Source organism: Pseudophryne corroboree, chromosome 4 (assembly GCF_028390025.1).
Source record: "Pseudophryne corroboree isolate aPseCor3 chromosome 4, aPseCor3.hap2, whole genome shotgun sequence".
In the NCBI taxonomy this organism is placed as follows: Eukaryota; Metazoa; Chordata; class Amphibia; order Anura; family Myobatrachidae; genus Pseudophryne; species Pseudophryne corroboree.
This window is the reverse complement of record NC_086447.1, coordinates 579225656-579244121: the sequence shown is the minus strand read 5'-3', so window position 1 is coordinate 579244121 and position 18466 is coordinate 579225656. Positions and strand designations below refer to the sequence as shown.

At 44.7% G+C, this 18466-nt stretch overlaps 1 protein-coding gene across 4 annotated transcripts in view; it reads right to left on the bottom strand.

Moving 5' to 3' along the window:
• SASH1 (SAM and SH3 domain containing 1) overlaps positions 1–15417 on the bottom strand; it is a 329209-nt gene extending 313792 nt beyond the window's left edge. For 2 of the 4 annotated variants that reach the window (XM_063917499.1, XM_063917500.1), the window contains exon 1: positions 14855–15417. In XM_063917499.1, the coding sequence (XP_063773569.1) occupies positions 14855–14959 (105 nt within the window). In that variant the 5' untranslated portion in view covers positions 14960–15417. The remainder of the gene's footprint in view (positions 1–14854) is intronic. The other 2 variants (XM_063917501.1, XM_063917503.1) reach the window with 2 other exon arrangements.
• Between the last annotated feature and the right edge of the window lie 3049 nt (positions 15418–18466).

Below are 18466 nucleotides of genomic sequence, written 5' to 3'. Positions count from 1 at the left end.
TATAACAGCCATTTGATCCAATTTAAGTATCCTAAATACTTTTATTATGACCACTAACACACTTCTATATTGTTATCCTATATTATTTGGGCTTTTTATGGGTACTGTCAGATTTCTCCATTTTCACAGGTTTGGCTGGCAAGAATCAATGTGCGAATCACATTTTCACACATTTGCAATTGGATAGTTTGAAAAACAGGAGTGCGCATACTATGTACTATAATCTTGTGAACATTGGTTCAGCTGACAAACTAGATGCCTCATCTATGGGAAGGTGACAGGTGCTCTGAGAGACAGCAGACATAGGACAACAGTGTCATATTTTATAAGAGCTGTATAATCTTCAAGGGCGAGGTTCACTTTAAGCAACAGTAGACCACTGGACTAAATAACTGCATTTGAGAGTGTTCTATGCAGTGTGTTTGTTGCTCAAAGATTTAAATTTATTATTCTTTTCTGAAACAAAAAAAAAAATGAACATATACATTCAAAATGGAAAAATAATCTAAAACTATTAGTATACTGCAGCTAAATGCATCAACAAGACCTCCATTCACAGCAGTTTGCAGAATGAAAATGCAGTCTTTTGTGTCTAATTGCAATGACAATGGCTTGTATTGTTCTACACAACCTCTATCCCTCACATCCTTAATGAGCACCGTTGTGTAACAGTCATCTCAGTACTGTATTATGTAGAACAGACTTCAACTGAACAAAGAGGCCTGTGCATGGCAAGTCCAAGCTGCAAAGGCTATCAGCCATCCTATAATCATTAGGAAAAGCAAGGAAATGAGCCACGCCAGACCACAGCTATACAAAGCAACTGGGGTCACAGACAGTTTCACTTATAATCCAAGGTCAATTTTCAATCCTACTGCAAATTAAACCAAAAATAGAACATAAAACAAAACAAGCTGTGGGGAACATCTTAAAAAAAATATATATATAAAATTAAATCTCTTTCTCCGAGATTAGGCATGCACAAAACCTGCTGAACTAGGTCAACCTGTAGAAAAGATATTAGCTGTCTTCATAAAAATGATGCTGGCTTACCATGCAACTAGCAATGTATATTTTTTAGGCTTGCTTACACGGAGCCAGTGATCAGCAAAATGTTTTTGAAATGACTGGAATCTGCCACTCAGCAGTATCAGGGAGAATCCACTTAAAGGCTCTGAGTTTACCAATATTTCCCACTGTCAGACCACCACTAAAGAACAATTTGGGGGGGGGGGGGGGGGGATCTCACTTCATTTAACTTTCTGCAATTTTTGCCAAAAATGTGTAAACACAATAAATTTATCTCCTGGGATACAAAATCCTGATAAAAAAAGAGTGACTGCTCACTGTTCATATGGTGCCCATACACTAGATGACCTGTAAATGATGATTTCTCGTTAACAATTTCCCTTGAACTCCCCCGGCAGCTTCCCAGCAGTCCTGGGCAAACAATATAGTACAATACACATGATATATATTTAAGATATATCTTAAGATCTGGGAGTGGCTACACCCAGGAGCATGCTGTTGTTGACTATAGCCTCAGATCTTCCCTGCAGCAGGAGAGATCAGAAGCTACGACCAGCGGGACCGCACATCGTGATCGCTCACAGACACTGAACGATCTGCACTATTATGAATGATTTGTAGTTCTGATCTGTCAGAAATGGCCAAATCGCTCATATCGTCTAGTGTACGGGCACCTTTATACTGTGCCACCCATTTACAGCGGGGCACAACCATGTCTATGCGTCTGTCTAGCCACCACCACCCGCCCAATACCTCCTAGAAACGCCTGCTGAAATATACCGTATTTTTCGGACCATAAGACGCACTTTTTCTCCAAAAAAATATGGGGGGAAAAGTACATGCGTCTTATGGTCCGAATATGCGTCTTATGGTCCGAGTAACATGGTCAGAGTAACAAAAAACATATAGGTAACCTTATGGAGAGCTCTCAATGCGCTCTCAATGTGCTGGGTGGGAGCGCACTGTGTGGGAGAGGCAGCAGTTACGAGTGCGGGAAGCGGCGGGTCTGCTGCTGCTGCTGCTGCTGCTTAGCCGTCATCTGAGGCGGCATCACGTGGTTCCCCCGCTCCCTCCCCTCGCCTCCTCCAAAGTACGGTACTGCTGCTGCTGCCGCCTCGCCGTCATCTGAGAGGCGGCATCACGTGGCTCCTCCGCTCCCTCCCCTCGCCTCCTCCAAAGTACTGCTGCCTCGCCGTCATCCGAGAGGCGGCATCACGTGGCTCCCCTGCTCCCTCCCCTCACCTCCTCCGAGTCCTCAGAGTAGTGTGCTTCAGGCTGGATGCGGGGAACCATCTTTACACATTTGCCACAATAAAGTGACTCCCCCCCACCCCCCTCACCTCTTTCTTAAGGTACCCATATACTACCATACAGTAGTGGTAGTAAGTGAAGAGCCATGATGCTGCTTCAATTTATAATGAATGGGGATTTTTTTTAAAGTTCCTAATACTGTATATTACACTATTTGGTTCAGAATATTTTTTTTCCTGTTTTCCTCCTCTAAAAACTAGGTGCGTCTTATGGTCAGGTGCGTCTTATGGTCCGAAAAATACGGTACTCTCCCTTCTGTAATGATCGGGCACATGTGCAGTGCAACTTGGATGCATGAGCACACTTACAACATTGACCATTTGCGTGCAACATAGTCACTATATCTACCCCTGAATAGGAGCCAAAGGATTTTCTCATGTAGTTGGGAGAAGCACAGAAACACTTGAAACACAATGAAACATTTAAGGCATATCCAGCAGTAAACAAAATTATATAATTAAACCTCTTATAAATTAAAATGACATGTGTCCAGGTTACTGTAAGTATGTCTATCTACAGGGCAGAGCTTTCTCATTTCAAGATTTGTTTTCATGGTAATCATAGGGAAATGAACATTGTTGTATACCATACATTATACCCAAGGTACTGTAATAGTTGTCTTGTATAAACAAGCAACTGCTTGACCAAAAGCAAAATGACAGGAAACGTTAACAGATCTGCTATCGTAACCATACTTTCTTGTCCAAGAGCAAACAATCCATTTCTATGAATCAGCAACGTGTTACTGGCCACATTGTCTCATGAATGCCGAAGAGTTTAACTACCATACACTAGAGGGGGAGTTATCAGCTCAATATTCAATGGACTTTCAATATGAAAGATTACTGAAGGTGCTATATAGTGTTATATAGTGAGCTAATAAATCCACAGAAGTTATCCATGTTGCACTGACATGCTTGTACATGTATGGGAAGCGGTAAATGGTGTAATGGTGTGTACACACGGTGAGATATATTCTTACGATTTTGACTATATTAGTCAAAATCGTAAGAAAAGTTAGTCAGATCGCAAGGTAAAAGTCACCTTGCGATCCCGATTCGATGCCGATGCACGATCGGCATCGCAAGCCTAGATAATCAAAATTGACTTGCCTGCACAGTCTCTCTCTATAGAAGAGATAGTCAAAATTGACATTTAGCCAATATCACACATAGTCAGTGCCGCCGTGCCACCCCCTCCCACCCAGCGACCGCCTCTGCCTGTCAATCAGGCAGAGGCGATCGCTAAGCAATGACAGCTGTCGGCTGTCAGCCATGCGCCTGCGCACTTTGGCGCCGGCGCATGCGCACTTCTGACCTGATCGCTGCACTGCGATGAACAGCAGTGTGCGATCAGGTCAGAATGACCCCCTATATGTTAAAATATACGTAGTAAAATGCAAAGATCTATGGTTCTGCAGAGAGGTTAATAAAATTATAATTCAAATAGAATAAAAAATAAAATAGTATGGTAATAATGTGCATCTAACACAGTTACTTATGACTTCAGAAGAAAGAAATGCTGTACAATTTCTTTAAAAATGCTTTAAATTCCTACCACTCATGCAAAGCAAAGAATCTGCAAACTACCATATGGGTTTAAAAATCTTCTTTGGTCATGGTGTAAGATAAAGAAAGCATGCTTCAATCCTAAAGGTGATACTAAATTGTAACTACCAAATGAACAAAGTTTCATTTTAGTTTTCATTTAACAGTTACAGAGGTAAAAGGGCCCTAATTTGCACACCTTAATTAGGTAGTGAGGTGCTACTCTGCTTGAGACTTAGTAAAGTGTACAAAGTGGTTACTACAGGTTGAGCTAGTGTGAGATAGTGCACCTGCTACCTTTTCCCTTTGTATAGTTTTCATTTAACCCTTGTCAAATTTGTGTCCGCAGAAATAAGAACCTAATAGCACTAGTCAATAATGTCAGGAAAGCAACAATTTCCTGATTGCAAACAAAATACACAATTGGGTAGAAACAACATATTCTTCCTACTGGAGAAGCCTTTATCTCTGTACCCAAGCATTCCAAACCGGAATATTTTGGAAGACGCAGGATCTGAAGGAGGTGGTTCTCTTCCTGGCTCTTAGTGGATGTTCTTAATTACAAGACTCCACACAGTGGTCAACAAAATGATAACAAATGTAGATTAAACTATTCTGCCCCTACGACAGTCTGAAGCCAGTTTACAGAGGTTATGCAATCATCTTAATATCCTTTAAACGTGATGCATCTGGAAGTAATTAGTATAAATCTTAAAAGCATCCAGTTTATACTACTGAAATTGAAATCTGCTTATTTGGCAGGCAATGTGTTACATAAAATGTGTTCATGTGCAACAAAGCAAGACAACAATTAAATTGCAGCATGACAGGAAATATTTATATTTTTCTAGAAAAAGTCAACAGAAAACACTACCTGGTTTCAACAGTGTCAAAATGTTGAAATTACACCTCTTATATGTGCTGTTTCCTGGGGTTCAGTATGTATCAGTGGTCACAACACAGAAGATCCCAACTTCGGAGGGGGTGTTGGCAAGGCCTAACCAACCCCCCTAGTGCCTATCCCTAACCCCCTCCGAGTGCCTACCATGCCTCCCCCCCCCCCCCGGTACCTAACCCAAACCCGGATGTGCCGGTGTACTGAGTAGTGTTGGGATTCCATGACTGACGGATGCCGAACACATCCCGTATCCTGTCATGTGGGAAGAACCTATACATTAAAGCCATCCTACCAATTATTTTTATATGAAGTGTACAGCAACTTAAATATTGCACCTGGGGTTACTGTACAGGAGACCTGACAATCAACCATAAATTACATAACTGTGGAGTGGGCTGGTGCAAAAGCTTGCCGTTGTAGTAGTCTAAAGCAGTGGTTCCCAGACCAGTGGTGAGGCAGGACGCTTGCAGGAGTAGCATGGCTGGTGGGCATGGCAGGGTGCCGTTGCCGGGCAGAAGGCACGCGTGCCCAAAAAGGGAGCATGGCCGGTCTGGGAGGGGGCGTGGTACCGTCGGCATCACTGTTGTGCGGCAGTCAGCCCCCTCAACATCACTAATGGGAGTGTGCCTCAGCCGTGGCATCACTGATGGGGGTGTGCTGGGCTTCCCCAAGCGCTCCCTTTGATGTGAATAAATGGCATGCGTGTGAGCATGGCATCTCTTCACGCAACATCAGGCCTTCTTAGCAGGGCATGGCTAAAGGGGCAGGGTGCAGCTTGCCCTTTAAAAATCAGGCAGGGCGCAGCACCTTGCTACAACAGCCTAGCATAAAGACTAGTACAGTACCAAATACAATTATTTCTAGTCAATGTGATAGGCAAATCCAGTGCTGGTGTGGCTGCAAATCAAAAAACAGAAGTGCAACCCTGTCCACCTCCACACAACAAAATAATATAAAATGAATACCAGGTAAGCACAGTAACCATTTTAATAATTATGCAAAATTTCTCAATAAGAAACTTTTGGCTTAAAGGTATCATGAAAAAAAAATTCTGACACTCTAGGGCGCTGTGATTCAAGATTTGGGAACCACAGGTCTAAAACTTGGCAACCGGCATCTGCCATTTCAAGCAGAACAAGGGGAAAATCAGTTGAAGAGCTGCGGATGACAGGAACCTGTTGCTTTTTTTCTGTTCCATATATACATCATAATGTTGGGCAGATAGCACTTTCACACATTCTCATAATGTAGAAGGTATTTAAATACAAATTTATTAACAAAGTATAGGGGAGAAGCCTTGGAAGGGTGTAAGTGACCAGAGGCCAGTTAGCAGGATAGCCTGAGGATAACATAAGTAGTCTGTATGTGTTGTATGAGCTCCTGTTGTCTTTCTGGGATCTGATCACCATACTGTCATTCTCTAGGATAGTAACATGCCCAAATATAAACATCCAGCACAACTGAAGGGCCCTGATTGGCCGCCGAGGTGCCCGACGGACGATACGGGCGACCCAGCCAATTGTCCATATTGGCTCGCAGGCATAAACGAGCCGGCACCAACGATGAACGAGCATGGGGCCGCACATCGTTCATCGTTGGTGCATACACACTGAAAGATATGAACGTTCATATTTTTCAGTATAATCGGTAAATGTGTAAGGCCCATTACTGAATGATACCAATAATTCAGTAATGATGTTACTAAGCTACTAAATGAAACATATATAAAATACCAAAAACAGTAACACTAATGACAGTTAGCTGCATTTTGCAGACAAGGCTTTCATTCTATTTAAGGGGATATTTAGTGCTAATCTGTGCCAGCCTCTACATCATTGTTATTTTCTCTTTTCACCAATATTCCCTTCCTGAGCTCTCTGTGGTTGCCATTAAACTTTACATTTACCGCTTGATTCCAGTAAGGACTCATCATGACAATAAGCCCACTGTGCAGTGACAGGAATTTCAAAAGCGTGTTTTTATCTTCCTTCAAAGAGTGTATCTGTGTTTTCTGTCGGAGTCAAATAGCAGAATGCTAACTGCAATGGTTGTGTATAGAATAGATTGGAGATTTCCAGATGACCTCCTGTGGGCTAGTTGTTCCTCAATAGCTTTCTGTGGACTGCTGCTTTCTTCAGAGACTTCACAGACCATAATTTATGGCACAAGTATAAATTGTGTATAGTGTATATGTGGACATCAAACTGAAGCTGTGAACAGGCCTGAAAGCAGTTCCAAAGATCAGGAATTCTAGGAGGTTTCCAGAGATTTAATCTACCAATGTATAAAAGGCCCTTGGAAGAAAATTCCAGCAGAACCATAGTCAGAGTCTCCTTAACCCTTGACACTACCAGATGCTTTACCTATGATGGGACAATGACCCTACCAGACCGGTGATAGAGGTGTGTGTGGGGGGTGATTCTGCACATATACCATTCACTCAATTATATGCTGACAAGTAGACAGCACTAATTTTTTTATTTTATTTTTTATCTATAAACGATATTTCACTTCAAAATACGTAGGCGTAGATTAAGGAAATTGCTACATTAGAGCTTGTTGAGTCATTATTAAAATATGTAGGGTGGGATGCAGCAATGCTTATTTTGATGTCAACCTGCAGTTCAGAGGTTTGCCCACTTACCACATATGCACCAAACTCCAGAATGTGATACATTCTGGGGCTTGGATGCTGCTGTTGATGGTGCTGCCCAATAGAAGCCATAGGGCTTCTTTTCGTGTTTCCCTCCCTGAGTGTGATCCTCCCAGTACCCCATGCAGTGCGTACACCACTCAAAACAAGCGCAGAAAGAACCCCAGGTCATAAACCCGGAAGTCCTTCCATCGCAAAGGATAACTCTTACCGGGCAGCAGAGCTGTCCTTTGTGATTTTCTTCAAGCATATGGCATTAATAAACACAGTTATGCTTGCGATGAGTGGCGGGATGCATTGCATTAAAAATGCGATGTCATGCATTCCGCCGATAAAATATATAGTAAGTTAAAACATAACAAGCTACCTATTAAAATGTACATTTTTAAATTCCATGATGTGAAATAAAATGAAATCCAATTTTTTCTCCGTACAGTACAAAAATAAGTTACATGTGTAATGGACCAGATGTACCGTATTTGCTGGCGTATAAGACGACTTTTTCCCCCTGAAAAACATGCCTCCAAGTGGGGGGTCGTCTTATATGCCGGGTGTCGTCTTATACGCCGGGCGGGAAGTCGCCCGGCGTGGGAAGTCGCGAAACAGGGGCGTGACCTAGCATAAGGGGGCGTGGCCTCGCGGGCGGACCCCCGTTTTCAGCAATGGTGGTTGAGAAGATGATGTTGGCTGCCCCCCCCCCACTTCCCCCGTGAAGTGCCTCTATCTGTACGGTGAGTGTACGGGTGAAGCTGTGTGAAGTCCGGCTCCTACACAGGGACAGGAGCCAGGTGCTGCACGTATTGTTACAGTGCAGCACCCGGCTCATGTCACTGAGCAGGAGCCGACATTCAGCAGTGACAGGCGGACATCGGCAGCACTTACAGTATAAGAGATTTGGTATGCATAAGAAGGGGGGGGGGGGGGTGACAGCGGCTTAGGCAGGGGGGACAGCGGCAGCACTGCAGGGAAGCTGCAGGTGAGGGGGGCTTAATACTGGTACTACAGGGCAGACCAGACAGCTGCTAGTGACAGAGAGACGGCAGGGACCAATCCAATCAGGCTTTGTATACAGCCAACAGCCAACCACAGTACTGCACCATTGTACAGTACAGTATAGCATAGCAAAATGCCTGCCTGTGTTTCTGAGAAATCAAATCAAATCTGATGTTCTTTTACGTTTTATTTGGTGTGTGGAAGGTGTGCGGAAGAGGGGGTAGTCTTATATGGCGAGTATATAACAAACTCTATATTTTGAGTGGAAATGTTGGGGGGTCGTCTTATACGCCCAGTCGTCTTATACGCCGGCAAATACGGTAATTACACCCGAATTTGGCGGCCGTGCGGGATGCCGGCCGAACTCTGACGTTTTTGTAAAGGGGCAATCGCTTACAAGGCAAAACCATGCCTTGTAAGTGACTGCCCTTTTAAAAAAAATTAAAAAAAATTAAAAAAAATCGGAGTTCGGCCAGCATCCTGCACGGCCGCCGAACTCGGGTGTCATTACATCCAGCCCGAAATGTCCCAGTAATGCATGGGTCTCAATCAAAGGAAGGACAAAACACAGCATTTTTTGGAAACAATCCTTATATAGCAATTGTAATGTCCACTGTTAACAACAACTATTTATATAGTACTTCACAGAAAATAATTGATATAATTTATAACGGGGCTCAGCAAATCCCTGGGGCCGGTCACTATTGGTGCCTGGCGACCAGGGCCGGGTTCGCGTTGAGGAGTGTGCTGGGCAGCCATGGAGATACTGCCAGCGACAATTCAATTGTGGCGCCGGCCGCAAGGCAATCAGAGCTCGTGGACCGGCAACCAATCAGGAGTGGTGGCTCCTGAATGGCTGTCGGACCACGAGCTCCGATTGCTTCACAAGCTGGCACCACATTTGTCGCCGGCCTGCTCCTGGCTGCCCACTGCTGTGCTTTGCTGTACCCATCCTGTCTATACAGAGAAGTTGACATATCAATGGAACAGTAACCAAAGTAGAAGACTCTCCTCTAGGGGGTCATTCCAAGTTGATCGCTCGCTAGATATTTTCTGCAGTGCTGCGATCAGATAGTCGTCACCTATGGGGGGAGTGTATTTTCGCTTTGCAAGTGTGCGAACGCTTGTGCAGCTGAGCGGTACAAAAACAGTTTGTGCAGTTTCTGAGTAGCTCAAAACGTATTCAGCCACTGCGATCACTTCAGCCTGTCCGGTCACGGAATTGACGTCAGACACTCGCCCTGCAAACGCTTGGACACGTCTGCGTTTTTCCAACCACTCCCTGAAAACGGTCAGTTGACATCCAGAAACGCCTTCTTCCTGTCAATCTTCTTGCGATCGGCTGTGTGAATGGATTCTTCATTAAATCCAACGTCCAGCACCGATCCGCTTTGTACCCGTACGACGCGCCTGCGCATAGCTGTGCATACGCATGCACAGTTTTGCCGAATTTTGACCTGATCGCAGCGCTGCAAAAAATAGCTAGCGAGCAATCAACTCGGAATGACCCCCATAGTCTCCAAACCTTCAAGAATTCCCTGAAAACTCACCTCTTATAAGCTAATCAAATTCCCGAACCGCCCATGTAACCTTCAACTTTCCTATCCAATAACATCCCCACTGTTCAGCCAACACATATGCTCACATATTTTTTCTTTCTTCAGTTTCACATCCTCCTGAGCCATGGCTAACATTGCTCCACATCATGCAACCCACCAAGAACCTCTGCAATCTGGTGAACCATTATGCAATAGATAACACCTATCCTTGTGTATCAGTGCCTATTTCCCTATAGATTTTCCTTTTTTCCTTTTCATGTCTATGTGTATTAGGCCCTATAGATTGAAAGCTTGTGAGCAGGGCTTATCTACCTCTAGGATGACTTATTACACAGTTTTGTTCTATCACTGGTGTTTCCAAATGTAACGCACAGGGGAATTTGCTGCATTATATAAGAAGCTGTTATTAAATAAAATAAATACAGTATGAGTGAGCAGAGAATAAACCAACAAACTAGGCAGTAAGCAAGGGATGAGGGTTTGATAACTCGCTGTACCTTGACAGACAAGAGGTGAGTCAAAGGGAGGGGAAGACAGTTCAGCACTGAACCAGAGCCAGAGTCCTTGAATAGTGCTAAAACTGAACATAAGTAAAGGGCTATTACACACGCTCCGGGCAGCGCCGTCCGGCAAAATACTGGACGGCTTTTTGCCGTGGCCATGCTGCTGAGACACATGCAGAGCAATGTATCAATTCACACGGCACGGCTGCCGGGTTGTAGCCGGAAATATCCACTGAAAAGGTGCGGCTGCCGTGCCGGAGCCATGCCGTCCTTACAGGCAGTGAGTTAAGTGTGTGAATGGGCGCTTTCACACACAACAGGTTTTTTGTGCCATGCTGCTGCTGCGGCGCATGCGCACAGCCTTAAACATGGCACAAAACTGTTGTGTGTGTAAGGCACTGACGGATGGCAAAAAGCCGGACAAAGTTTGTCCGAATTTTTGCCATCCGGTGAAAACCGGGTAGTGTGAAACACCCCAAAAACATATGCACAAATGCTGTCATATGCTGAACCAGAGGCATCTCAAGATGAATCCTACTCTGCATCAGTGGCATAAGGGTCAGGTTTATATCAGGAGTACTTGCTTTATTTATACAAATACGGTAATAAGAGAACAGATACATTTACAAGTAACCAGGCGATAAGCACACGAAGAGTTTGTTTTGATACTGAAAAATGCATCCTCTATTAGGGGTGATTGAAGTAAACGATTTCTTTTAAATGACACTATAACTACACAATAGCCAACAGAATTTTCTTTTGCACATATGAAAATAGAAAATAATTCTTTAATGCGGCCAGAAAAATATTCTAATAAATGTACCATCAGTAAAAGACAGTACCTATCATCTTCAGCGATGAATGCACAATTAACCAATCAGAAGTCGCTAGCTACTGCTGGTGACCATCATCATTATCAGTGTGTGTAGACCTGTACAAGCCCTCAGACACATACATCTCAAGTGGACATGCCCTTCCTGCACTGGATCAGTGTTTGTATACCTCTCCAAACGTACGGTGGTGTCAGTACTAAGGGCCTAATTCAACATGGATTATAGATGTGCGAAAAATCGAACAGCTACGATCCATTACACCGACATGTGCAGGGGACGCCCAGCACAGGGCAAGTCCGCCCCGCATGCCAGATGAAGCCCCCCGGCACACACCCCCCCTGCGCGCACACGGCTGCGATATTTAGGGTAGCCCTCTGCCTACGCAGCCTAGCTGCTAAGGCAAACTGCTACCCCCCATGTTTCGGGTCACAGCGTATGACTTCATGCAGCCGCCGCGTCCCACCCCACATACGGTGCAGACAAGCCTGCGCTGTCCGGCCTGCATCGCCCCCCAACGGTGCAATGACACCCCCTCCCACCCTGCGAAGGCTTCTGCCTGATCCTTTGCAGATATGAGATGCCATCGCACCTCACAGTGTGTGCACGCGCAGTGCGGCTTCTGAGCATGTGCACACTTCACAGGGCATCAGCAATTAACCTACCAGTATATTTATGAACAGTGGAAGGAAACCGGAGAAGCCGGAGGAAACCCACGCAAGTACAGGGAGAATATACAAACTCCACACAGGTAGGACAATAGCCGCTGCGATCACTTCAGCCTGTCCAGGTCAGGAATTGACGTCAGGAACCCTCCCTGCAAACGCATGGACACGCCTGCGTTTTTTCCAAACACTCCCAGAAAACGGTCAGTTGCCACCCACAAACGTCTTCTTCCTGTCAATCTCCTTGCGAACACCTGTGCGAATGGATTCTTCGCACAAACCCATCGCTGAGTGCCGATCCGCTTTGTACCTATGTGACGCACCTGCGTATTGCAGGGCATACGCCGTTTAGACCTGATCACACGCTATACGAAAACGCAGCCTAGCGATCAGGTCTGAATTACCCCCTTAGATCAGCACTATGGTAAGAGTAGTTAGAAGCCGTTGTTTCCGCAGCTGGCAGCTACCTTACAGTAGCACTGACTTTACAAGTCACACATACATGCTAAATGACACACACACACACGCAATGCACACTTTGCCCATCTGTACCTTTCTCATATGAATTTTATGAGATAACTAATGTTAAAACAACTTTACAGCAGACACAAATTATTTAGCGATTCACCACAGAACAATCAGCGGCTTTAAAACCAAGGTCATAATTAAGAGCATGAGTTTGTAAACAATGTATATTGTAATAACCACAGCATTCACCTTTTTACTTTCAAAGAAAAGTACAGTTTAAAAATGTATATATACATATATTTTTTGTTTATTTTTTAAAGTAAAAGAAAAAAAGAAAAAGAAAAAATCACCATGACCCGGTCTGTTAAATAGAAAAATTACTATTACAAATTTGTTTAAAGAATGTTGCCAGGGTAGCCCGGGATATACCAAGATGGAGTGACAATTGCTTTTGTGTGTGGACTAGCTGGCTCCAGCAGGTGCAGGTTTGGACTTTCAGTTCCAAAAAGGTTTAAATATAGCTACAATTGCTGGGGGGGGTGGGAAATGTAACAATACTTACAAAAAAAAAAAACAAAACAAACAAACCCTCTGAACTTTAAAGCAAGCTTTATTCATATGGAGTTGTAGTAACAACCAAGAAGTCTGTTAACTTGGCTTCTCATGCAAAGCCATGCGGCAGTTTCTCATGTGAACGCAGTATTGTCAGAAGTAGTAACCAAAAATAGCCCTACACAGGGTTAAAGTCTCATTTTCGTCAGCAATACGGTGTTTCATTCTGTGATAAGACTGACCCTAGAATCCCAAATCACAGGATTACATACTGTAAATCACCTAATGATTCACCCAGAGCCGTAACTACGTGTGTGCCTGGCACACAGTGCAGTCGCCCTGAGGGCGCAACTGCCCGCTTTCCCTAAAATCATCAGCGGCTTGTAATGAGTCAAATTGACTCATTACAAGCCGCCTGTGTGAGTGTGCTGCCGCCGAAGAGGAGAGGAGCAGCTCCGGAGGCAGGGGAGAAGGAGGAGTAGGGAGGGGGACTCCGGAGCCGCAGCGGCAGTATGTAATTGGTGGCAGCGCCACTGCAGCTGTCCCATCTCCTTCCACATAGGCTGGCCGCCTCCGCAGTGAATGCTGGGAATGCCGTAACGTGTAATAAGGGGGACGCTGTCTGCCGTAACGTGTAATAAGAGGGACGCTGTCTGCCGTAACGTGTAATAAGGGGGACGCTGTCTGCCATAACGTGTAATAAGGGGACGCTGTATGCCGTAACATGTAATAAGGGGTACGCTGTCTGCCGTAACGTGTAAAAGGGGGACGCTGTCTGCTGTAATGTGTAAAAACGAGACACTGCCGTAATGTGTATAAGGGGCTCTACATGGTGTAGTGGTGCTACTGTGTGGCGTAATTTGAATAAAGGAGACTACTGTGCACCGTAATATGAATTGGTATTATTTTGTGGCTACCCCTTCCCCATGAAGCCATGCCCCTATATATTTTTGCACGTGCCTGCGGCGCACACTGCCCTTATATTACATAAGGGGGGAGGGGGGTGCCAATGCTGTTTTTTGCACACATCGCTAAAATGTCTAGTTACGGCACTGGATTCACCTGTCTACATTACAACTAGAACGAAGCCCAAAAGCATCACAACAGAGCTCTCTCGCTCTTGTCAGAATCTAATCTGTAACCTATGCAATATACAGTACAGTAGATAATAATGGAATCTATACAGGACAACATAAGAATCAGAACTCAAACTCTTCAATCCAGTGTGACGTATGTATGTATGTATGTATGTATGTATGTATGGTTAGTAACCTTCAACTGAAATTCACTGTGACATAAGCACAAGAGAAACAGGATACTACACCAGTAATTGCAGTGACAAGTCTGGAAGTGCATGGTTAAGTGCATGGTAAATGGGGTTTATTAAAGTTGGCCAAGCAGAGTCCAATGTAGTCATGTATATGTAAATACAATCGATTGCTCTAACCTACCAGTAATAGAGTCATTGCAGTCAAAGGCAAATACTTACATTATAGAATAGTATTAATAGCAATAACAACATAAATGAAGCTGGAAGTAAAAGTAAGTATACTGGAAGTTTAGGTACATGGGCATACCATCCTTGCTACACACACTGCCTCCACATCACACCTACAGTACCCCTGGGGCATCAGGTAGGTAGCGTGGGATGACCTGTAGACTAGTCAGCTGCTACTCAACATATATACACACACACACACACACATATAACAGTACACACACACACACCCCCATAAACAGCACATGTACAGCGGTGAGCAGGAGTGTGTCCCAGATAACCAGTGGCCAGTTACGTACAGTAATGATATCCCACCTGGCCAGGCTCCCTCCCCCCATGCCAACTTACCAGCATTCCCATCACATCGCTCCAAAGTTTGGAGAAGGCGTCGGACTCGGTGTCATCAGCTCGTGGTGTATCAGGGGGGCTGGCTGCTGCCTGTTCTTCCTCCATTGTGCTCGGAGTCCCAGCCTGAGATGCCCCCGGTGAGACCAGCGGAGGTGTCACTGATCTCTGCCCGTCACTATCACCGGCATCTCTCACCTAGCCGCTCCGAGCCCCCAGTGCTCCTCCTCAGACGCCTGCAGCATAGTGTATCCGTGCCCGGCGTGTGCTGCCTTCTTACCGGGGCCACTGCTGGCAGTAGCTGCTCACACCGCTACTCCCCTGGCATACACAGCACACACACTGACTACCACACTAGTGAAGTACTACACTACTAGAAGCGATACAGCCTGGGCTGCTCCACGGAGTTTAGGCAGGGGGGTGGGGGAGCCACTCCACATAAACAAAGTACTGGCAGAGGAACTCTCCGTCTCCTGAACTAGTCGCACACAGCCACTGAGTGACATGGGCTGCAGCGCCGCTGAGTGAGCCTGTGCTGGTGACTGGGCTGTGGAATGTCTGCACAACTCCCCCTCCAGACTGCTGCTATGGGACATCCCGGCTGCACATGACTGTTCTCTTCTAGCTGGTGACTGACTGAGAAAGATCTCAGCAACAAAAGGTGGTAGTGAGATGTCAGGCTCCCTGCATGAGAATGAGCCAGGGAATGTAATGTCCAGCTGGGCTCTGGGCCTCACTAGATCCTTGCTCTTGTACAGTACTGTAGATGAAAGCGTCCTCTCATGATTACTACTGAAATGTGATAGATCTAAGTGAAACTATGAAAAAAAATTGCAGTACAGTAGTTTGTATTAAAATTTCAAAGCAACACAATAGTCATGCTGAATTAGGCAGAATTTCATCTACAGTAAATCCCATGCACAAAATATGCACCAGAAAAAGTGTTTGCTTAGCATGCAGAGTTGGTTGTATATGCCAGATGCGTCCAGTTCCGCAAAAGTAGCATATGTGTTACTTTACTCCTCCAGCGAACAGTTGTATATGCACCTGGTTTACTTCGAGACATGGTGTATTTGTAATTATTGCACACGCTTCACATACCCACCAGCTGTACCTTTTTGGCAGGTACAGTACAGTGACGTGCGGTGAGGTCATTGGCTGGGGAGGCACTGCTATTTTTTATATATATATATATATATATATATATATATAGTGTTTGAAGTGGAAATTTTGAAGTGGGGGTATGCAACAGTTAAGGATGCAAGTATGTGCGCGCCGAAGGCGCGCACGCTCCAGAAAAGGGGGCGTGGTCACCCAATAGGTGGCGTGTCCAGTGTAGTAGAACCCCTTATACTATCTAGTACTGGTGCCCCTTTTACCTTGTAGCACACGGTAGGAGCCGAAATTCACATTATAGCACATGGTACGAGCCGAAATTCACATTGTAGCACACTGAATGAGCCGACATTCATATTGTAGCACACTGAATGAGACGAAATTCACATTATAGCACACTGAATGAGCCGAAATTCACATTATAGCACATGGTACGAGCCGAAATTCACATTGTAGCACACTGAATGAGCCGACATTCACATTGTAGCACACTGAATGAGCCGACATTCACATTGTAACACACTGAATGAGACGAAATTCACATTATAGCACACTGAATGAGCCGAAATTCACATTGTAGCACACTGAATGAGCCGAAAGTCACATTGTAGCACACTGAATGAGCCGAAAGTCACATTGTAGCACACTGAATGAGCCGAAAGTCACATTGTAGCACACTGGATGAGCCGAAAGTCACATTGTAGCACACTGAATGAGCCGACATTCACATTGTAGCACACTGAATGAGCCGAAATTCACATTGTAGCACACTGAATGAGCCGAAAGTCACATTGTAGCACACTGAATGAGCCGAAATTCACATTGTAGCACACTGAATGAGCCAAAATTCACATTGTAGCACACTGAATGAGCCAAAATTCACCTTGTAGCACACTGAATGAGCCGAAATTCACATTATAGCACACTGAATGAGCCCAAATTCACACTGTAGCACACTGAATGAGCCAAAATTCACATTATAGCACACTGAATGAGCCGAAATTCACATTGTAACACACTGAATGAGCCGACATTCACACTGTAGCACACTGAATGAGCCCAAATTCACACTGTAGCACACTGAATGAGCCGACATTTACATTGTAGCACACTGAATGAGCCGAAATTCACATTGTAGCACACTGAATGAGCCGACATTTACATTGTAGCACACTGAATGAGCCGAAATTCACATTGTAGCACAATGAATGAGCCGAAATTCACATTGTAGCACACTGAATGAGCCAAAATTCACCTTGTAGCACATTGAATGAGCCGAAATTCACATTATAGCACACTGAATGAGCCCAAATTAACACTGTAGCACACTGAATGAGCCAAAATTCACATTATAGCACACTGAATGAGCCGAAATTCACATTGTAACACACTGAATGAGCCGACATTCACACTGTAGCACACTGAATGAGCCCAAATTCACACTGTAGCACACTGAATGAGCCGACATTTACATTGTAGCACACTGAATGAGCCGAAATTCACATTGTAGCACACTGAATGAGCCGACATTTACATTGTAGCACACTGAATGAGCCGAAATTCACATTGTAGCACAATGAATGAGCCGAAATTCACATTGTAGCACACTGAATGAGCCAAAATTCACCTTGTAGCACACTGAATGAGCCGAAATTCACATTATAGCACACTGAATGAGCCCAAATTCACACTGTAGCACACTGAATGAGCCAAAATTCACATTATAGCACACTGAATGAGCCGAAATTCACATTGTAACACACTGAATGAGCCGACATTCACACTGTAGCACACTGAATGAGCCCAAATTCACACTGTAGCACACTGAATGAGCCGACATTTACATTGTAGCACACTGAATGAGCCGAAATTCACATTGTAGCACACTGAATGAGCCGACATTTACATTGTAGCACACTGAATGAGCCGAAATTCACATTGTAGCACAATGAATGAGCCGAAATTCACATTGTAGCACACTGAATGAGCCGAAAGTCACATTGTAGCACAATGAATGAGCCGAAATTCACATTGTAGCACAATGAATGAGCCGAAATTCACATTGTAGCACAATGAATGAGCCGAAATTCACATTGTAGCACACTGAATGAGCCGAAATTCACATTGTAGCACACTGAATGAGCCGAAAGTCACATTGTAGCACAATGAATGAGCCGAAATTCACATTGTAGCACAATGAATGAGCCGAAATTCACATTGTAGCACAATGAATGAGCCGAAATTCACATTGTAGCACAATGAATGATCCGATATTCACATTGTAGCACACTGAATGAGCCGAAAGTCACATTGTAGCACACTGAATGAGCCGAAAGTCACATTGTAGCACACTGAATGAGCTGAAATTGTGATAGCAGGGAGAGCCAGAGTGACGACAGGGAGAGCCAGAGTGACGACAGGGAGAGAGAGTGACGACAGTGACAGCAGGGAGAGAGAGTGACAGCAGGGAGAGAGAGAGTGACGATAGTGACAGCAGGG